Below are 22,376 nucleotides of genomic sequence, written 5' to 3' on the forward strand. Positions count from 1 at the left end.
TGAATTCTGCTTTCTTTTATCAAGCAAATCCTCGGCGAGCCTCCATGCAATCCAGATCCCGGCTTGATTACTGAAAAAATAAAATACACATTTTATGCGAAGATGCACATTTCTATGGTTCTGAGTTTTCATTTTTGAATTCTGGACCTGAAGCCTACCTGAGCTGTTTGAAATGGTCTTTCTATGGTACAACATACCTCTTCTCCAAGGCTGGCCAGAAGCATAATGGGTATCAGCCCCTGGTTCCTACGAGGCCCAAGTGTGCCAGAAGTTTCCTTTGGGTCTCCTTGGCCCTTCACCACAGTGCCTTGAGGCAGGAGCATCCCTTCCATTCTACAGGTGAGGGGATGGAGCCTTGGACAGGTCACCGCTCACGGTCACATGGAGGGAGCAGCACATTTCTACACCTTCCCACCTTTGGGTCAAGGACGTAGGTTGGGACTGAGCCAGTAACACGCCTGTGCCCAAGGAAGGCTTATCAATGAAGACCCACTGGCTCATCAATCTGAGCTGTCCCGAGTCACTTTAGCTGGCGGACTCTCTTTTCTTCCTGGGCCCCCCCTCCCTACTATCAGTAGGAGTCCCTCTCCGTGCCATTCTTGCTGAAGAAGGGCTACTCTCCAGAAGCCTCTTATCTTAGGTGGCGTTGGGGCCATTCCTACTATGATGCGGGGGAGTGTTTCTAGAAGCTGAGAACTACAACATTCTATTCCAAATGAACCCACACACATAGGCATCCAGTGAGGCCCCTCTGCACTGCACATCTCCTCTCCTAACAAGAGTTTTCTTAAAAATGAGGGCCGACCCCACCCCAAACCGAGGGTTCAGAGCCCTGATGAGACAGGGATCCAGCCAGGCACATCAGCATGGGCCGGTCACACCTCCCTACCTGGGCTGGTGCCCCATTCCTAAGTCTCTCCTTCTTTTTAGAGGCCGTCTATACCCTTAGTGTTGTGCCCTTGCTGTAAGAATCTGTGGTTAAACACTGGCTGTAGGCGGGTGTCTCCACAACCTCGGGGACTCAGACTTTCCTTTCCGTGCCGGGTGGGTGCCCCCTGCCCCCACACCTCTTCCTCATCCACATTCCAGACCCGCTCCCGTGCTTTAGCCAACTAGCCCGTTGCTACTTAGTACCTGAGGACCGAGGAGTCTATGGATTAGAGTTTTGATTCATGGTTTGAATTCAAGTAGGATTTTTGGTTGATCTCCTTTTTAAGTGTCTCCAGACCAATCTTCCCCAAACAAACTAGGTGCTGCACTGAATGGTAAAGCAGTTTCATTACTAACCCAGTTCTACAAGTATCAAACAGTGAAGGTCTGATAGGATCCCTTTTAAACTGGGTAGAGCGTGATCGATCAGTAAACCACGGCAAAATATTTCAGAGGTTTCCACCCTTACCCTCCTATTCTCAAATTTATAAAATGATTTGCAAAAAGGCAAGGATTGAGTTTTCCCTTTCTGGGCAATTCGAGCCAAATCATGCTTATGAACACTTGCTTTTAAAACGAGACATTAAAAACAGATGACTTAAGACCCATTAGCTTATCAATTCCAATTCAGTTCCTCCTGCTTAGGCAACTTGCTGTAGCATGGAAAAATGGGCCGCGCTCTGGACAAACGGGGCAGGCCACATGCGCAGCACCTTTGCCCAAAGGCGGAAATTCCAGTTGGACGGCTGCTCACACTCCCTGTTCTAAGAAAATGATTTTGCAGCCAAGGATGGCCCGGAGCTCCAAATGGCAACTTTTCTGATTCAAGGTCATAGCCCAGGAATTTAAGAGGCAATCATTTACTCTTGACTTTCAAAGTGAACCCTGGGCTTGAAAGACACAGTGGCATCAAAAGCTGATCAGCTAGCGACAACCCTGTGAAGTTCCCTGGGAGGGAGGGCGAGCCGTTCAGACACCTCGCCATCTGGACTGCACCACCTAGTGCACTTTCCAGATAGTAAATTTCCTGGCCTGAAAGACTATTTGGAAAGAACTTTTAACCAAAAAAGTGTTTTTTTATTAGCTGAAGTACTAAAAAAGTTTTGATTACTTTGATATGGAACACTACAGCTGTAAGGCTTAACCAACATCTGATCTTCAAGGCAACGTACATTTAAGAAAATAGCAAAATTACAAAAAAAATCTAAGTCCTGGAAACATGGATTTTCAATTACAGTAGACGCGAACCTTATTAAATGTACTGCTCCGTAGCCTCTCCTACTACACCAGCAAATCTGATAAATATCAACACTATACTACGCTTGAGACTGAACTGGTTTTGCCACCTGGAAACGTATCACATTTGTTGGTCTACTTAAACAGAAACCAGCTGAACAAAATGATATATGCACACACTCAGACATGCTGAAAACAGTATTTGAAGAACAGCCTCTCATTTTTTACAGTTCAATCTCCAAATTTTCATCTTTCTTTTTATTCTCAAGGTCTAGGACACTAACAATTGGTATACAGAATTTTGAAATAAAACTGCATGTGGCTAGAAAAATATACATCGAGGGCATATATATATATATATGTATTTCATAAGAAAATAAAACTATGCACAAAATCACTTGTGCTCATTAATGCTGATCCTAACTTGTTTGACTTTTATAATTAAGCACCACCCTAGGAACACAAAGCTTTGAGAGAAAGAGAAAGCAAGCAAGCAGCACTCTCTTTAACCCCCTTCCCACCCCAGTATTTCATTGTTCAGTTTTGCCAGAAAGTCCGATCACTCCCTGGTGGGAGAGGGTGTTTAAAATCGTCCACAGCTTGGGAGGGTCCTCACAGTTGTGTTGCTGCTCCCAGTGCAGGAGGAGTTCTTCCTTCCTTGGCAGTATCTGTGTGCACAAGACGCAGTTAAAGCCTGAATGGGACCAAAGTTGGGGGGCGTGGGGGCTGGGACCCGCCCCCGGCTCGCTGGGTCCTGCCTGGGCTCCTTCAGCCTTCCTGAGGATTTCCATATCCTTCTGGGGATGAAGGCAGAGCTGCCTTTTCAGTTTGGGAAATGTGGGGAACTCCTCATCAGGGGGGCCGTGCTTGTTAAGCAGCTTTCTTCTTTCAGGATGCTGTTTCCAGAAAGGAGCAGCGTGTTTCACCAGGTCCTCCTGAGCGCCTCTGCTTCCTGGTAGGATCTCCTCTTGCAACCGGCCCTGAATTTCCTCTCCGTGGATGTAAAGTAAATGAAACTTGATTTCAGCCAAAGACTGAGCAGTGATCTGACAGCGGCCACATTTGATTTGCAACTTGACTTCATCTGCCTGGGTGAGGAGGAGGTCTTCTTCCAGGCTCGACTTGTTTGCCCTGAAAAGGGGGGAAAATAAACCAATAGAAGATTTCACGAAAACCACAAGTGGAGTTTTTCCTCTCGGACGCTCGCCTTCAGGGATCCAAAACACCCCCGCTGAGGAGAAGTTCAGGGGGGCGGGGGAAACAGCACTCGGGGAAGCAGAAGCCACAGGTAACACCAGCCGTCACTCCTGCTTGAGGCCACCCAGTTCTCAAGCCCGCAGCATCCACTGAGGGAAGGGGTGTTTCCCATCCTGTCTCTCCCCCAGGGGGGCTAACTACTCTTTGGTGACCAACGAGGTGTCATCAACTCAGGAGCCAGGTAGCAGCAAGTGAAGCATGGCAGGGACCCTGCTGGTTTGGCCACACTATTGCCCTTCCTCACTAACCTTGAGCACAGAAAGCAGTGTGGACATTGTACCTAAAAATCAAAATGTACCACAGGAGACTATGAAGAAGGGGTGGTTTCTTGAGGGAGGCCGCTATATGAGTTAATGAAAGGCACAGATGTCTGCAAGTGGACAGGAATGCCCGAAGAAAAGCAGAGAAACTACAGAAAAACCGGGAAGAAATAGGACAGGTGACCCTGACTTCAATGAATGTGACAGAGGAAGATACAACTGGATAAAGTATCTGGAACAATTAGGACAATTACGAATGATGAGGGGCAGAGCGTCTAAAGTTAGACAATGTTGAATTTTCCTGGTGCGAATGAGAACGGATTTCAGGGAAACTCCCCCTGTCATCCGGTGGAAAGCGGGCAAACCGAGGGGCACTCCCTTGCGTACCCACGGCTCGCAGACTGCTGGTTCCTAACACCCGAAGCCAGGACCCGCACAGGGGAGCAGTGACCCGGGAAACGTTAATCCAGCCTGACAGGAAGAACTGGGCAAATGTAAAGGGTTGGGTCCGGGCACCTGAGGGTGTAGTCAGTGTGGGGCATGCAGAGTCCCCACCATGGGTCAGGCTGTATTCTGGGGCAAAGGATGGTGTTTAGATATAAATTCTGTGGCCAAAAGTTTGGGGACAGTTACTTTGTAGAGAGCACCGGGAACTATGTGCAGCACTTTACTGCTTCTTATTTCAGATGCCAAAATCCTCCCTCGCTCTGTTGTCCCCAGCAGACCTGGAACCTGCCTTACAGGGGTGAGAGTAATGAAACACCGTCACTGCTCGGAAACCCAAGAGAAATGAGATGACTCTTTAGAGAACGAGGACGAAGAGGCAGCTACCTTAGGAAATCTTCACTTGAGGGATGTTTCTACACAGTCATCTTTCTGAATATGACACCTCGCCCTGTTCTCCAAATCCCAAGCGCCCTCCCTGCCGGGCCTCCGTCCCATGAGCACTCACCTCTCCACGGATCCCTCCGGCCCTCGTGCGCTCAGGCCCCTGTTCTTCGGCACGTCCCCCGGCGGCCGCTCCCCGGGGGAGGGCTCGGTGCTGATGACGACCCGGTGCACTTCTTTTAGATGGCCGAAGTAGACTCTGACGTGGCCGAACACCTTGGCGCAAAACTCGCAGCACACGAGTTTCCTGAGACGGTTCTCACCATGCTGGAGTTTCATGTGCGTGCTCAGGCTGCCGGGCCGCACGTATGCCTTGCGACAGATCCGACAGCTGTACGGCCGTCTGTCCGTGTGTGTGTTCATGTGGTCTCGGAGATGCTGTTTGAATTGGAAGTGGTGGTTGCAGACGTGGCACCGGTGCCAAGGCTTCTTGACGCCCGGGAAGCCATTCCGCAGCGCGGAGCTGGGCTTCGCAGAGGCGCCGCCATCCTGCCTCCAGCCCAGATACTTAGGAGCGAGTGAATCACCGAACGGAACGTCCTGTGCCAGGCCGCCGGGCGTGTGGGGCTGGAACACACCTGCTGGAGAAGCCACGGGAGCCAGAGTGGGCACCACGATCACAGGCTTGGGCATAATGCTGCGGTATTTCTTCAGAGCCCCGGGTTTTTGGTCTCTGGATTCTTGGGGATCGGTTTTCACTCTTTCTTTACTCTCTTTACACTTGTTAATGATACACTTCCTCCTTTTCCCCTGAAATGCCAACATTTCCTCCGGTACCTTTCGTTTTCGTACTCTTCTCTTTGCCGCCCCGCTGTTCAGTTTTGCTTTGTGGCTGAGATCCAGCCTGGTGGCGGGACAAAAAGCACTCTCGCAGGGACTCTGCTTTGACGACTGTGGTGCAGGTGTCTTGCCAACCATTTTGGTGGCTGCCTGAAAGCCTTCCGTGATGGAGAAGGTCTGATCACAGACGGCCCTGAGCCCAGGCAGAGAACCATCTGTGGTGGTAACCCCCGAGGGACCCTTGCACACCTCCGCTGTTCTCATTCTAGCGTACGGGAGGATTGGCAGTTTACCTTTGGGGACCGGAGAGATGAGCTGAACTGTGTTGCCAAAAACAGCTGGTGATAAAATGGTCATGGCTTTTGCAAGATCGACTTGTTCTTTCAGTTTTCCACCGGCAACGGAAGAAGGCTTACTGCAGGTTTTCCTGGTCGCCAAGTTCGCTTTCCCCGAAGTCCTTGCGAGGTCCTGCTTGGCAGAGGGCTCCTCTGGTGTGGATGGTGTCGGGGCGGCAGGAGGGCTCGGATCTCCACGGTCACTGGCCACCGGAGGTGGAGAGTCTCCGGGACCACCTTGGTTGGCTGGTGGCGCTGAGCTGACGTCGGCTGGGGCTTGGGCTCGTGACGGCGCCTGCTCCAAGGGGCCGGCTTTGTGCGGGGCTTCGGGATGGTCATGTGGGGTGGGGGACGTTTGGGTTTGGGCAGGAGGTATGCCACTGCCACTCTCAGAGGAACTCCGAACGGGTTTCTTTCTTGATCCTTTGTTATTTCTCGGGGGTTGGTATCGGGGAATAGGCAGTTTAAGGTTTTCAGGCAGCGGCAGTCTGGGCTTCTGGATTGGCTGAGCTGAGGTTACGTGTGGCAAGGCGACGAGAGAAAACGTCCCCTCCTGTCCAGCAACCTGCATCAGAGCATAATTTTGGGCGGGCACCCCAAGGGGCTTGGTGTTGCTGGAGGGTCCTGGATTCACCTGCTCAGGGAGTGACGGGGAATGGCAGGATAGCAGTCTGGACGTTAGGACTTTGGGCACGATTTTTGGCGCAATGGTCCTAAACTGACTCTTACTCTGCAAACCTTTCCCACTCTGAATCTTTCCAGAAGGGATGTGTGATTCGCCTGCAATGACAATACAATATAAAAAGTCACTCTTGTGTTGCTGTCCTACTGTGGAGAGTTTACTCACCTGCAGTGCACTCCCAGGCCCACCCCGGCCCTTCTGGGCGAAATCCTGTGTTCCTCAAGACCCAGCCTTAAAGTCTACTCCTGTCCACCTTCCCAGGGGCTGATTAGTCTCCGCTATGGTTCCAAGGCCCCCAGGATAACACTGACCATTTTCTGTAATAATTTATCTGTTTGTGAGTCCCCACCACTCAACACAGAGCTTCTCGAGAGCTGGCCTCTGTCTTTCCCAAACTGTTTTCCACAAGTTCACCTTCTCCATGTACCTAGTTCCGGTTCCTGATCTCCTTTCCTGACCTCCCACGCTGCAAAGACTCTCCTCTGGTATGTTCTGCTGTGTATTTCACTTATTTTAGGGACACGTCTTGTTTTCCCGATTAAGCTGTGAGAGGGGAAAGCCTATATTTAATCCATATCCATATGTCCCACTGTATCTTCAGTATGAAACAAGCGTTTCTTGTATCAAGCTCATTTCTCTCTCACTTTCAGGACACACCATTTGACCCACGAGCAGTGGGTTGTTTTGCACAGTGGAGGAAGGAATTCCAGACTGAATGCTAGCTTTGTTGCTATTTCCCACGTGACTTGTGAATTTCTTCTCACACCTTTCAAACTGTTTATGTGTGCTTTTGCAATTAAATCACAGCATTAAAAAGGCTGATGTGACTCCTTAAAAAATGCTGAAGAAAAACAAAATGATACAAAATGATAAGATACGGAGACAACATAAAAAATTCATGAATCACATAAAAAGCACCTGCTGGGACACTAATAGGAATAATTTTAACTGATAACAGTAACACTTCCTACTCCTGGGATGTATTAGGTTAACGAAAGAGCAATTACAACTACTCTAAGAGAATAACTAAGGCAACATTTCAATGCACCGCTTCTAAGAACTGAATCATCTTTTTTATTCCCCCGAGACCTCAAGGTCATCAGGCCTGGCTGTGGAAGAGCTCCCCTTTTCTAAGTGCCTTATTTTAGTCAAACTTCATTCCCACTCCCACTTACGAGGTACCCACGCCACTCTAGGGATTGGCTATGACAGTCCCACATCCCCTTTCTAAAACCTTCGGGGCCAGATGTATTTTGCGATTTATACTTTAAATTTTAGAGAAGTAATAAGATGCATAAACCACCTGTTATGGAAACATCCAGCAGGGTCTGCAGAGCACCCAAATTAAACCTCTTACCACTTCTGTAGTAAAACAGATGAGTATTCGCAAAACAGTGGGACAAAGGAAGATTTTTTAAAATTGTCTCACTTGGTTCAGGTTTTGCCTCTGAATGAGTTTTGGTATCCAACTTTTGATAAGATTTTCTGTTTTCTGAGCTTTTGAGATTTCGGAGTTGTGGATAAAGGACCGAAGGGCTGCTCGGGGGATACCAAGGACACAAAGATGAATGGCACAATTTCTGCCTTTGGAAGCTGACAATTAAAATATTTTTTAAATCAGCCTAAATTTTAATGTCTACAGTTATCAAACCTAACAATTTTAACAGAAAGCTGTTTCTTTTGGCAAAAATGACACTCCTCACGTAAATAAGCAGGACAGTAGGAATAAGGGTGAAATGTATACTGACCAACTTGTTTTAGAAAGTAATCACTCTTTGGTGATGAAGAAGTATGTTAAAAACACATTTCACGTGGCAGCTTGCATTAGAGTAAGAAGAGAAAAGATGAGGACAATGTTCTGGAAAAACTCAGGCTGGGATAATTGTGTGATCTGTTGGGATCCTTTTTAGCTTTGTTTCCATGAAGTTCATGTGTAAATAAACAGGCCAATCACCTCACAACAATCTCCCAAATGGGTCTGCCACATTGGCTTCTTCTTCCTACATACTTTGATTTATTTTCTGGTTCTATATTTATGGCTTTTAAATTTAAATGTCTTTCATTTTATGCCTTATCTTCTCATTTTGTGGAAGAAGTACTGAAGTAAGTTGTAAAGAAATATGTTAAATCAGGATTGAGTTTACAAAAAGCTTAATGTTATTGAGAGCTCTTGGTTGCTTGAAGACAAGGCTTATTAAGTAATTACATTAGTGATAATAATGGTCTTGGCATCTACACAACAAATTGATGAGGGAGGAAGAGGAGAGAAAACATGGGGTCCTTTAGATCCACTTCACACTCCTAACTAAGCACAGAAGAACTGGAAGAAAGGCTGCTTTGTCCCTCATCAGTCATAAATCCTCTTCAATAACATGTGACAATACTACATCACAGAACAAGACACATTACCTCACTCATTTGCTCAAAACTGTCCAATGGCTCTTTATCTCAGAGCTGGAGCCAAAGTCCTTGCAATGGCGTGAAAGGCCTCATGCTATGCGGCTCCTGGGAACCTCTCTGACCAACTTCCTCCGTTGGCTACCCTCCAGTCACGGTGGCCTCTTTGCTCTTCCTTCCAGGTGCCACACACCTGCTTCCTTAGCCTCTGCACTTGCTGTGCTCACTGCCAGGACGCACCTCCTTCCTCCAGATAAATCCCCGGTACTTGCTGCAGCGTTTCCTTCAAGTCTGGTCAAATGGCTTCTTCCCAAGGAGCTCTTCTCTGACCACCTGAATTGAAACTACACCCATTCTGAACTCCCTACCCCCTTTCCTATTGTAATTTTCTCTAGCACATTGGCTCCATCTCCCAGATTACATTATGGGCCACTGCCTTCCCTCACTGAAGTGGATCTCTTGAGGGCAGAGTCTGTCTCCAGGGTCTAGAAGAGTGTGGGGCATGTGGCAGAAATGTCATAATTATAATTATAATTACTTGTTGAAGTCGTAAGTGGTAATTAAGTGATTCACGGCTGAAATAAAGAATTTACAGATTCAGCTTAGAAAACTGTCTTAAAAAAAAAAAAGGAAGGGGGCCACAGTTTAAAAGCAAACTTTAACTTTTCCAGGTTTTTAAAATTAAAAAAGGAGAGGATCTATGTCCAGAAAAAATTTTTTTTTCAATTTAATTTCACTGCCAGAATAAGAAACTGGGTTAGCATCATGATAAAACCCTTTAATATAAAGGGGATCGGTGAGGCCCGCTGACTAACCATCTGAGGGAGTAAGAGAGAACAGTAAATTATGCTGCTCGGGAACAAGATAACACAGAGCAACAAGCAAGCTCTGAAGAAGAAACTGCTTTTGAAAAAAACAGACATCCACAGAGGGGCAAAGTGGGGAATGAAGAGAGAAGAAACAACTGGAAATGGAAAAACTGAACCTCAGAGGCATAGAATGGTGATGTCAACATGAAGAAGACCAGAAATAACAAAGACCAGAAGGTACAGCTGAAGCAACAACCCGTGGTCAAGGTCACTTCAAAGCCTCTGAAGATTTAAGTTGGGAAGGGGCTTCCTATTTTTTATGACCAAGTGTAAGAAAGCAACCTTCTGACAGTGAAGGTTTCCAGAAATGAAACTAGATATACTTTAGAGAGCCATCCAAAAGGGAGCAAGCTAATTATGATGCATTTAAAGTTAATGTGCTTTGATTGATCTTCAAAAGTTTTTACGTTACAGTGGAAATAAAATCACACAGGAAGAACACCGTCATTCAAAGGAAACGGAGGCCACTGTGATCTGGGAACAGAGGGAAGCTTTTGGCTCTGGCTGGGGTACGTGGCTGCCCCAGCGCGGGAGAACACTGAGCGGTGAGCAGCCCGGGCAGCCTGCAGTGACAGTTCAAGGTACCATGTATGATGTCTGCCAGACGGAGTCAACTCTCAAGTTTGCTGCAATTCAAAGACGTGGATCTGGGGGTAGAACCATTGATAAGTTGTCTTCGTAATCAACAATTACAGGGTAATCACAAGAAATCTGTGGGGTGAAAGATAGGGCCTTACTGGATAAATGTAACCTTGTCATGCTGGCCTGGATCTATCAGGAAGTATGGACAAGGGTGAGGGTGTCCAGGAAGGTGGTGTTGGCATCCCTCTTCCCAGAACCATTAATGATAGAGCGACACGGAATGGGGTGATGCATTAGAAGAAATGTAAGGCAGGACAAGGTCCCCAAAGAGAAGAAAAGTAACCCCTAGGAATTACTTAAATATGTCCAGCAACAGGGACATCATAAAATAACCATCCAACCATCCAATGTAATGCTATGCAACAGTAAGATAGAAAGGTGGGCTAGACCGATCTGGAATATTCTCCAAGACGTGAGATGTATAGTGTGCTATCACATGGATTAAAAAAAAATAGTGAGGTACACACACACAAATATATTTCTGCTATGCACAGAATATCTCTGAAGGGAAGCAAAAGAAACTGGCCTCGATGGTGGCCTTTGGGTTGGGGGGCATGGGAAACGAAGCGGTCAGGATGGGACATATGCTTCTCTTCCACTGAACACTCCCTGTGCCCGGCACACAGGAGGTGCTCGCCAATATCTGTTGGATGAATGCAAGGAAAATGAGGTTTCCCTTCTGAATGTGTTTTTAAAACGGGTACCTTTGGGGATAAGTCACGGTGGGTAGGTATGTGTCTGCATAAATGAGTGTGTCTAGATTACATACAGACTGTCTGTTTTCTGTTTTCCTTGTCTTAAAAGAACAAGAATTGCTAACAATGAGGGAAGTAATCTGATAATTTGACAGGCCGTGCATAACTGTCCTCCAAAGTTAAACACTGAGAAGTACTAGAGCTCATTACTTCCCAAGGACAATGAGAGTCCTGAGAATTGTTCCCGCAAACCCTGGGTTCTTTAGGATAAAACGAGGCAATTTGCAATAAAGGTCAGTTATGCTAGAATAACTACAGGGTTTTGTTTGTTTGTTTGTTTTTTTAAGTAGTTTGAACAATAGGAGTCCGTAGAGAAGCTGAAAATGCCGTAAACTTTTTAAAACTCTAAAACATGAGGACGGCGTGACTGTAGGAAGTCTTTCTTGGCAATGCAGCCACAACAGTGGTTTGCTTCACACACATTTACAAGGCCTCCCCAGATGGTGTGATCTAAAAACCCTCCCCTGTCACCTACTGAATTATAGATCTCAAAGAACTGTGCACTAAATAATGAGAAGTAGAAATTTCCAGTGACATTCATAATTTCTGGAAATCCTGCAAAATTTCCCATAACACAGTTAAAGAGACTCACAGGACTCTCAGGCACTAAACATGGACTTTTATTAACTGAAAACATAAAAGGCTCACTCAGTAAAATTAATTTTGTGCAATTATACAACGTGAAACTTAATATTAGGATTTTAAATATGGGCTGTTTTTACTACGTTAAGTGTATTAAAAATAACTATTTTGCAAAGTGACATTTACAGTTGGTGAAAAGTTGCTGGAACTATGGATTAAAGGAAAACATGGAGGTCTGGAGTCCTTATCATGGGCTGGGATCTGTGCTAGGTCTTTTCATTGAGCCCTCACACAAATGTTGCAAGTAACTTATTGTCCCCTTTTCACAGATTAAGAAAAATGAGACTTGAGGAAGTTAAGTAATTGCCAAAGTCCACGTCACGCAGATCTGTCCCACTCTGATTTGAAGCAGTGACCTTCCCCTCCTTCATTCTCCCCACAAAGGGGCTACATTATAAACAAAGTTGTCCTAATTAACTACAAGATATAATGCTATCTCTGAATTTTAAGGAGAGGAAAAAAAGGGAAACTTGAAATAGAAATGGCCTGTCATACCCCAAAACTTTGGTTACCATTAAATGAGACTTTCTGAAAGCCCACTCATTAAAGAGAATTCATGAAAAATTAATAGTCATTTGAAGGTTAAAGCAGATTTTTTAAAGTTGAACTTGCCCTTAACTATCCACAGGACTCTGACAAGTCCAATAAAGTTGCCAGATCCTACTTGTTTGGAGAAGGTACAATGTGTGTCTCCTCCTCCAACACCACCAAAGGACCGGTCTGATGGGCGTCGGTTGCAGGCAGAGACAGCAGAGGGAAGAATGAGGGCTTGATGGTACTAAGTGCCAACATGAGAGCCAGCTTGATCACAGTCTCACAAGGCCTAGACAATACTAAGTAAGAGACAAGCACAAGGGCGGGTGATTCTGTAGATGGCTGTAATCATCAACTCCCTCATTTCCCCTGGCAGAACCAAGGCCTGCTCTGTGGCTTGAGTGAAGTTGGTCCCCCTCATCCCTTCGTTGGTTTGGGCACAGTTCCATTACCCCATCTGTTTGGGACCCCCAGGCCTTCTGCTGAGCATGGAGTAGGGAGCAGGCGGAGAGACGAGAGGCCCAGCTCTTGAAACGGGCTCCCCAGACCTAGGCTCAGAACACAAGTGCTGCCAGAGTCTTAGCCACAAAAGAGCCAAAACTTTCAGATGTTGTTTAGGTTTTAATTTTATTAAACTGAAAAACCCTATTTTTAATTTTATTTGCTGGCATCCCTGTTCTCCCTTTCCCTTGGCTTTCAAATGATAAATTCCAGCTGGGGTTCAAACTGTTTTCCAAGATGGTCTCTGGTTAAAACAAATATGGTAAAACCCTGGAGAAGTATGAGATAAAAGAAACAGCTCATAACACAAGGGAGCTCAACTTAATTTTGTTGAAAAACCTATAAACACATTGAGCCATTGCCTACCCTCTCCCCAAGGCACCGCCCAGCCTCTGCAGCAACAGAATCAACAGGAATTTCTTCAGCACTGACTACAGACTACACTGTAGAATGTGCTGGCAAAAGGCACAGAGTTGTTTTGTGTCTAAGGACTCAGGATGCCAAATATCATTTCTAGTCCACTTATGTGGAGCACTAAGAGTCCTAGAGTCAGTACATCTAGGACCCAGATTTCAGGCAATCTGATACCATACAAAGGAAATAGGTACTTCCCCAATCGGGTATCTTGTATCCAGAGTCCAGTTTTGTTTGTTCTGCTTGCACACTTCCTGCTCTGCAGAGCCACACTCTCTGCTAACGCCTTCTCCTCCCCGCTACCCCGTAATAACACCCCCAGTGACAGCCAGGCACCCTCCCTGCAGCACAGGCCTGTGAGAGCTGTCCTGCCAGACCGTGAATTTATTGCCTCACTTAGCAAGAAAAGCAATGCTTGCTTTCTGAGCACCGGAGTTTCTTTACTTCCTAGCACTTATCAAATACTTTACATGCACTGTGTCATTGAATCGCCGCAAAAACCTGAGTTAGAAATTTCTGTTCAGGGGCTCCTGGGTGGTGCAGTTGGTTAAGCATCTGACTCTTAACTTCAGCTCAGGTCCTGATCTGCTTGGATATTCTCTCCCTCTGCCCTTTTCCCTGCTTGTGCGCACGTGTGTGCTTTCATTCGCTCTTCAATCAATCAATCAATCTTAAAAAAAAATTACTGCTAAGTACTTTTTATAGATCAAGATTTCGAAGCTGGTTCAGTAACAGTGCTGGAACTCAAACCCTGGCCCAGTGGACATGCTGACTGAGCTATTACACATGGTGATGGCCTCTATCGTGGTCACCAGTGAAAACATGGGGTTTGGGGTTCAGACAGATGTGGTTTCAGCTCCTGGCTCTGTCTCGTGGCTTGGGAAAGTCACTCTCTGAGCCTAACTGTCCTCATTTATGAAATGGGCATAAGAGTATCTTGCTGCAAAGGTCACAGTCAGGATTAAATGGAAAAAGTACCCACGAAGGTGCCAGGATAGTGCCTACCACAGTTAGATGCTCAGCAGACATTAGTCTTTCACTTTCTCTTGACAAGAAGTATACGAAGTTCCTGACAGTTATTTCTGGTGGGAAGACCAAAAAATGCACAAATCTTGAATGCTAATCATATGGAAATAGTACTGAACCCTTGAACTTATGTTTCTTTTTTGAAAGGTAAATAAAGGAAAGAGGGAAGGAATGGCTATTATTTGTGAATAATGGTCCCAATAAAACTGTAAAGCATTTTTTCTTTCACACTGCTCTTGGCTCTCCAGCCACCTCTTTGGCAGCTCGACCTTCCCCACATCTCATCTATCCTATCACCCCCTCTTCCTCCCTGCCCCCAAATTTTCCATCCCAGTTGACAAAGTGCTAATCAGATGAACAATTGTAGTGAATGAGAGTTAACATATGTGCATTTTAAAGAGCTGTTTTACCGGGACACTCTCCCCTGCTTTTGTTTATATTGAGTATAGATGCTAATTGTTGTTCTCAACCCTGGCCAGGAAGAAAGCCACTCCCCTAGTAGTAGACCTTTCAGGGGTGGGGCTGATGAGCCCAGGTCTCAGTGGCCCTGGGAGGGAAAGGGCCTAGAGCAGAACTAGGGATGCTGGGCCCAGCCCTGCAGGACCCTGAGAGCAATAGCCATGTGATTTTGCATTTCAGGAGAGAAAATACCCTCTCACAGAGGATAGGGACAGGTCAGTTGCAGTTTTGAAAGCACTTTCTTGAAGATTTCAGTGTTTTGGTGACGGAATCATTAAGAAAAAAGTTTAAGACAGCTTAAGAAAAGATAGAAAGAAAAGGTGGGCACCGAAAGAGGAGCCCATAAAATTGAATAAATTAGACATGTAAATATATCAGGAAGCAAGAGGAAACAAGCATTCTTTATGGAAGAATTTAAAAGCCAATTACCTAAAACGTTAATGGCACTAAAAGGAAAACTAATACAACAGGGTTTGTTAAGTTCAAGTAACTAATTATTCTTTTTGGACCACATAATTCATGTCCCAAATGAAAAGAAAATGTAAAAAGCTTTATCATTTAAAATACATTTTAATAATCCTCCATTTCAATGAATTTCTCCTTCATTTTAATTATCAGTCCCTATTTCTGGGAGGAATTTTTGATTTCAAGCGCTTCTGATGAAAAGCAGTTGAGAACTATATGAAATCTTTTAATTTTTAATACATTTAGAAAGATAAAGTTATTAATCTTTTTGGCCAAAAAAAATTATAACATACACAAGATTTTATTCATTATTACAGAACAGTCAATTTCGTATCTTCACCCAAATCTAAGAATGACTGGGTAGCATGAAAATGTAACTAAAAGCTTATGATCTATGGGGGACACAAAGCAAGACAAATAGAAACTTTTGAAATGCTTTATTAATCCCATTCTCCCATTCTTCTTATTTTTTCTTTTTAAGAATTTATTTATTTATTTGACAGAGAGAGAGAGTGAGAAGAGAACACAAGCGGGGGAACAGCAGAGGGAGAGGGAGAAGCAGGTTCCCGCTGGGCAGGGAGCCCAATGCGGGGCTCGATCCCAGAACCCTGGGATCATGACCTGAGCCGAAGGCAGTCACTTAACCAACTGAGCCACCCAGGCGCTCCATCTCCCATTCTTCTTCTTATTGTTAACATTAACTGGAATTATTAAGATTCAGTTGGGTCACATAGTTGAAATTCAGAAGACCTTGATAACAACTTCTTCCAGGTAAAGACATTTGATGTCCTACCCCTAGTAGCAAACATCTGTGCACACTGTCTTTCCAGGAGAATCCGGCATTTTCTGAGTCAGTTGGTTTTTCAACACAATGGATGGGCAAGGAAACATCTGCAGAAGAGCTTTCGTAAGCCGCACGGATATCTCATGGCGAGAACTCTTCACCAACAAATTAAAAACGGGCCCCTTCTTTTTAATCTTATATTTTAATATCAGTTGGAACGGTTAAGTATCTGGGATGAGTAACAAAATGACAGTTGGTGAAGAAAACCTTTTCCTTAGTGGGATAAACAGAAAGATAAGGTTTCAACATGAGAATGTGCAGTCAGTTGGAACAATTAAACCAGGACACAGGGGCGCCTGGGTGGCTCAGTTGTTAAGCATCTGCCTTCGGCTCGGGTCATGATCCCCGGGTCCTGGGATCGAGCCCCACATCGGGCTCCCTGCTCGGCAGGAAGCCTGCTTCTCCCTCTCCCACTCCCCCTGCTTGTGTTCCCTCTCTCACTGTCTCTCTCTGTCAAATAAATAAATAAAATCTTTAAAAAAAAACCCAAAAAACAAAAAAAAACAACCAGGACACATGCAGAAGGCTCTTTGGTCAAAATACCATGATTATGAAACCAAAGCGGAAGAGATCACAGTATGGTTAAAAGCAAGGGACTGGAATCACAAAGGTAGTTTTATACTGTGATTTCAAGGGTAGATTTACTTTATAGAATGGGCATTTTTAAGGAGCATGCAAACTATAACCGTTTCACTGCTTTATAGTACACTTCTACATATGTTTTGTTTTCACTTCTGATTTATCTTCAACTCACAGTGATTTATAACCCTTTTTGCTGCAAGTTTTTCTCTACCTCAGCTTTTATGTCAAATAGTTCATGATTTGTAAGTGCAAATGCACAGGACTGTGTATTCCTTTGTCATGTGGATTATTATTCCCTAAAACTCCTGCTTGGTAAGTCCTGACTGTTAATTATTTCTTAGTGAAGACACACCTTGATTAATATAGAGAGACCACCTAGAATACGGTCACACTGAAAAAAATAGAGAAAGACAATAAAGCAGCAGGTGCCCACTGGTACTGAGGTAACTGCATGAGCGGTGGTTACCTTTGTGAAACGGACCAGATTGGTTGTGTAGGAGTTAACCGGCAAATACAGACTCTGAGATGCAGCTGAGATAATCAGATGCCGACCTGAGCTACTACAGAGAGCGAAATCATCAGAGCTGGAAAGCTGTGGGACCACTCTGGGATCTTTTCCTTGTGAATTCTGCCCTGCTTCTCCTCCATCAACACCTTTATTGTTATTTGGATGGCAATGACAAAGTCTGGTTGAAGGAACATGTACTCTCATCTACACGTTAGAAACATGTCAGAGTTAGCTCTCCATCTTCCCTGAAGAGATGCAGTGAATTATGCAGTCCACCTGTATTCCCTTTTTCTCAAGGCTCTGCACATTTGTATGTGTGTGTATGTAGGTAGATGACCCCTGGTTCTGGAGGCTAATAGCTGACCATCCGTGGACACTGACAGCATATGCTGGGTTCACCCCACTGCTATCTCCCTATGGCACGTACCCTACCTGGTCCCACACTGTGCTCTCCACTCCCACTGTTTGCTGCCTAGTGCTGAGAAATCCAATGACTGAACACTGGAGAACATTACAAATTTAAAGTTCCCAGTGTCAAACTGCAGACCTATTCCACAATCTGTCTTTTATCCCTAAGAGACTCCCTTCAGTTCCTCACTGGGGCTAGCTCAGGTTTCTCCCATTGCTTTTCTGAAGCACTCCCCCTCTCCCACACCCCCACCTTATCCCCGTGTCTCTCTCTCTCTTGCCAATGATTTTTGGCATTGACTTTGCAATGGATGAAATGTTTGTGTTCCCCTAAAATTCATGTTGAAATCCTAATGCCCCAGCGTAATGGTATTAAAAGGTGGGGCCACTGGAAGATAATTAGGTCATGAGGGTAGAACCCTTATGAACAGGATTAATGTCTTCATAAAAGAGACCCCAAAGAACTCTCTTGCCTTCTTTGTGAGAGTACAATGAAAAGATTGTTTGCAACCCAGAAGAGGGCTCTGAAGGGGAGCAGAATACATGACACCACATATGCTACTCTGGCATGTGGATTATTTTGAGTGAAGGCAATCAAGACCCAGAAGACTCAAGAAAAACTTTTACCTCTTCCTAACTACCTAAAAGAATTTTGCTAGGGGGCCTGGCTCAGAGAGAGGCCTATTACCAAAGATAACTGTTATCTGAATAACCTATCTGTATGACAGGGCAAACATCCAATTACCAAACATCTGCTCTTCTTATCATCCTATGAATTACCCTCCTCCTTTTTGGAGCCCCAGCCCCCTATCCCATTCCTTAGCTCAGGATGGCCTATAAACCTCAATTGCCCAACTTGTCTTTGGGTCGCACTGTTTTTGTGGGGCCTCCATTCAGACATAATTAAATTTGTTTTTCTCTTGTCCTATATTAATTTTATTATTAGGTCAGCCAAAGAAACAAAAAGGGTAGAGGAAAAATTTTTCCTCCATGACAGCAGTCCCCAGAATCTGACCATGCTGGACCCTGATCTTGTACTTTCAGCCTCCAGAATTGTGAGATATAGATTTCTCTTGTTTATAAGCCACTTATTCTATGGTACTTTGCTATAGCAGCCTGGAGAGACTAAGACCTTGTGGACAAAGAGAAGTCATCAAGTAGAAACTCATTTACTGTTCCTTCTTTCTATTTCTAAATTCTTATATGTAATTAAACAACACAAATAAATTTACCTATTCTGGGGTGAGGGGAAAGGAGGGAGAAGCACTGTTACTCTAAACATACAATTCATCTACCTCAAGTCCTGAGACACTAAAATGTGAAAAAAATGTGCATTTTAGAATAAGGAAATAGGAGTATTTCCAACCCTGTTCTGCACCCCATGCTTCTCTCCAGGCCCCTTGTGATGCCTCAGGGATCCTCTAACATTGGTGAGCTCCCAGCGTTCCCTGACCATCCTATCTAGAAGTACCTCCTCAGCCCCATGAGATCACCTGTTGTTTCTTTCTCTACTCTAACTGTCCTTCATTATAATACTATATTATGTCTCCTCCTGCTAGAATATAAGCTCCAAGCAAGCAGGAGCTTATTTTGTTCACTGCCAAGACCTCGGTCCCCAGATCAGTATCTGGTACACAGCTATTGCACAATATGTTATTCACCAAATGAGTGAACTATTAACTCTCAACTGTACTGTCTTGCTTTCTCCTTTGCTTTTGCTGAACACAAAAATATAAAATCCAAAACCCCAATAAAGAGTATTTGGGCTCTCTCTATCTTCTCTTCAGGCTACTGCCCTATCTCCTTTCTTTTCTTCATGAGAAAATTTAATAGTAGTTAGTGTATATGGTCCCTGTCTCTACTCAACTTCTATTCATCCCTCAATCCCCTATCCCCTTAAATTCCATTGTGTAGAGGCACCTGGGTGGCTCAGTCATTAATCGTCTGCCTTTGGCTCAGGTCATGATCCCAGGGTCCTGGGATGGAGCCCACATCGGTCTCCTTGCTCAGCGGGGAGCCTGCTTCTCCCTCTCCCACTCCCCCTGCTTGTGTTCCTGCTCTCGCTCTCTCTCCGTCAAATAAATAAAATCTTAAAAAAAAAAAAAATTCCATTGTGTAGTACTAACATGTCCTTCTGTCAGGAGTCAGATTGGATGCTTAATGGATTATATCTCACTTAATCCTCCACCAACTCTCAATATTAACATCTCTAGTCTATAGACACAGAAACTGAGTATTTCTTGTAAGGGCACAAGGTTGGTAAGTGAGAGTTCGATTTGAACCCAGGTCTGTCTGGAACCAAAGCTGTTACATTCCAACACACTGAACTTATTACTAAGGTGTTTTGTAATTTATCTATTCGCCTGTCAGTCTCCTCTGGTGGCTGGTGAGTGCCACATAATAGGAATCCATAACATCGTTGCTGGAGAGACAGTTAATACACAGAGTGATTCCCTTCAGTCCTGGCCACTCTTGCCTGGGTGGCCTTCTTTTGCAAAGCTTCTGGCAATCAGGCTCACACCAAAATGTAATTTTTTTAAAGCAACAATTACACAACAAGTACTGACTTAAAGTAGTTTTTTATGATATGCAAAAATGAAGAAAAAAATCATTACAAAGGTCTTTTATAATTTTAGAGATAATATAGATAATATAGGTTTTCTAATCCTATACCTTTGCAATGGAAGTCATTGAAGAACATTGGGACTGAATAAAAACGTCTAAAAATGCTGAAAGACTTTCTGAATTCCTCATGTGGCAAGTCCTGCCCCTTTAATAAACTTGATCAAACATCAGTGCTGTGGCCTATAGTTTGGATTTGTGGGATTTTCCTTTTTTGGTGGGGCGGGGGGAGAGGGAGTTCCTCAGGGAAAAGCAAACAAATTACATCACACATAAGAAGGAGGGCAGAGGTCTGGCTTTGGTTCTTCCTTTTGCTACTGGAATGGGTCTGAGCAAGATAATAATCCTTAATGGCCTTTAGTTGCTTCCTTTAACAAGAAAGGATTACACTGGATCATCACTTCTCAAAGTGTGGTCTGCCAATCCTGGGAAGGGTCCCAACACTGTCTTCTCATTCTAATAACAAGATGCCATTTCCCTTTTCCAGTGCGTTGACCTTTGCATCTGTTGCACTGATGAGACAAAAGGGAGAACTGGGTCAAACTGCTCTGGTGCCTTAGCCTGAATTTAGGCAGTGAGAGCAAACTGTCCACACGGCTATATTCTTCACCAACACACTCTCTCAGCACTACAACACAGAGTTCATACTCGTAGAACCTTCTGCTGCATGCCGAAGGATGACTTGAGGAAAAGCACTTGTGCCCCTGAGTTGTGAAGCTGAACTAGCAGCTTTCATCATGGAACACCACTTCTACTTGAAACCATCTGACAGACACATGCTGAAAGAACATGGCCAAACTTAGGTATCTGGCAGACATTTTCTCAAAAGTGAACTAACAGAGCTTGTCACTACAAGAAAAAACATCTGACGGTAACCGTTGGCAGTGATAAAAATCATTCTTAAAAGCGGCAGAATTTTGGAAAACATGAATTCATCACTGGGAGCTTGAAGCTTCCCAATACTCAATGATTTTTCAGATGAGACTGGTGGTTACATTAACAAAGAGGATCTTTCAAATACTGAAAAAAATTATGTATAGAAGATCTGCAAACTCAATGAACTTCCCCCCCCCCCCAAATAACCAATACCTGATGTTACATGGATGGGTAAAAGACTCACTCAAGTGTAAGACAGACCAAAAAGTAGCAGAATACAAGAAGCACCTTGACGTGGTTTCAAATTTCTCATCACAACTGAAGTTTAAGAAGTGACCTGACTCATTTAAAGTCAGTTATAGTTATGGGGCATATTTTGGTGTTATATCAAAGAAAAATAGGCACAATTACCTGAAAAGGCTATTAATATACTCCCTCTGTTTCCAGCTACTGTAAAGCTGGATTTTCTACAAACACCTCAACATAAATGACTTATCACAACATACTGAATGTAAGACCGGATATGAGACTCCGACATTTTTAATGAAGCCACACTTGTAACATATTTGCAAAAAACAAAAGTCAATGCCAATCTTCTCACTAATTGTTTCTAATTACATAAAATAGGTTACTTACATTAAGCTGTAATGAGCTTGTTATTGTTATTTTAAAATGAATTCACAAATATATATATATATTTTTTCAGTTTATAATCTCAAATATGATAAATACCAATGGATATAATGGACATAAACAAATGTTCTTTAGAGTCCTCAAATTTTTATGAGTATAAAGGGGTCCTGAAACTAAAAAGTTTGAGAACTGCTGAACTAGATAAAATTTAATGTCCCAGCTCTTTTGAGATTCTATGATTTTTTTGTCAGGGGTGTGACCGAGAACAGAAGATAAAATCTGGAAATGTCTTGTTTTTGGCTGATAAGTTTTTGTTTCCTTCACCTTTGTTTCCTGTGAGACTATAATATGGCAGATCCATAGGACAGAGTTTTGAAAACAAAGCATTTAAAGGTAATTTATTCTAATAAAAATATCAATTATAATTAAAACTTCAGTAGTTGGAAATGTTAGAATGAAGATTAAGTAATAAAACGCTTGACAAAAATCTTATAAAGGTGTAATGCTTCAGAAATTTATTTTACTTAGTTTGAATTTATATTCATGGAATATCTCATAAATTATATTTAAACTAATGACATTTGTATTTTCCTCCAGTTTAAAAAATGTCATCACAAGATTCTTTTGGTAGTACATAATCTTTTAAAACACAGAGCACTGTTTTTAAAGAACTTGAAAAATGCATTCAAAATCATTTTAAATTATTTTATCAAAACAAAACTAATAGGTTTTTCTTTCTAGTATAAGTTGGATGTTGGAATTTCTGTAAGTATCTTTACAATTTTGGTTCCTAGATGGGACAGTATGTTTATTCCATTAAAGCATTACAAG

At 43.8% G+C, this 22,376-nt stretch overlaps 1 protein-coding gene across 17 annotated transcripts in view; it reads right to left on the reverse strand.

The window, feature by feature from the left end:
- Positions 1–1,985: 1,985 nt before the first annotated feature.
- Positions 1,986–22,376, reverse strand: part of ZNF438 (zinc finger protein 438) — a 178,253-nt gene continuing 157,862 nt past the window's right edge. For all 17 annotated transcript variants that reach the window (XM_031017392.2, XM_031017387.2, XM_031017388.2 and 14 more), the window contains 2 exons: positions 4,636–6,466; positions 1,986–3,297 (listed from right to left, as the gene is read on the reverse strand). In XM_031017392.2, coding sequence (XP_030873252.2) covers positions 2,697–3,297; positions 4,636–6,466 — 2,432 coding nt within the window. In that variant the 3' untranslated portion in view covers positions 1,986–2,696. The remainder of the gene's footprint in view (positions 3,298–4,635; positions 6,467–22,376) is intronic.

The sequence above is a fragment of the Leptonychotes weddellii genome, chromosome 5 (assembly GCF_054177405.1).
Source record: "Leptonychotes weddellii isolate Sample4059 chromosome 5, ASM5417740v2, whole genome shotgun sequence".
NCBI lineage: Eukaryota > Metazoa > Chordata > Mammalia > Carnivora > Phocidae > Leptonychotes > Leptonychotes weddellii.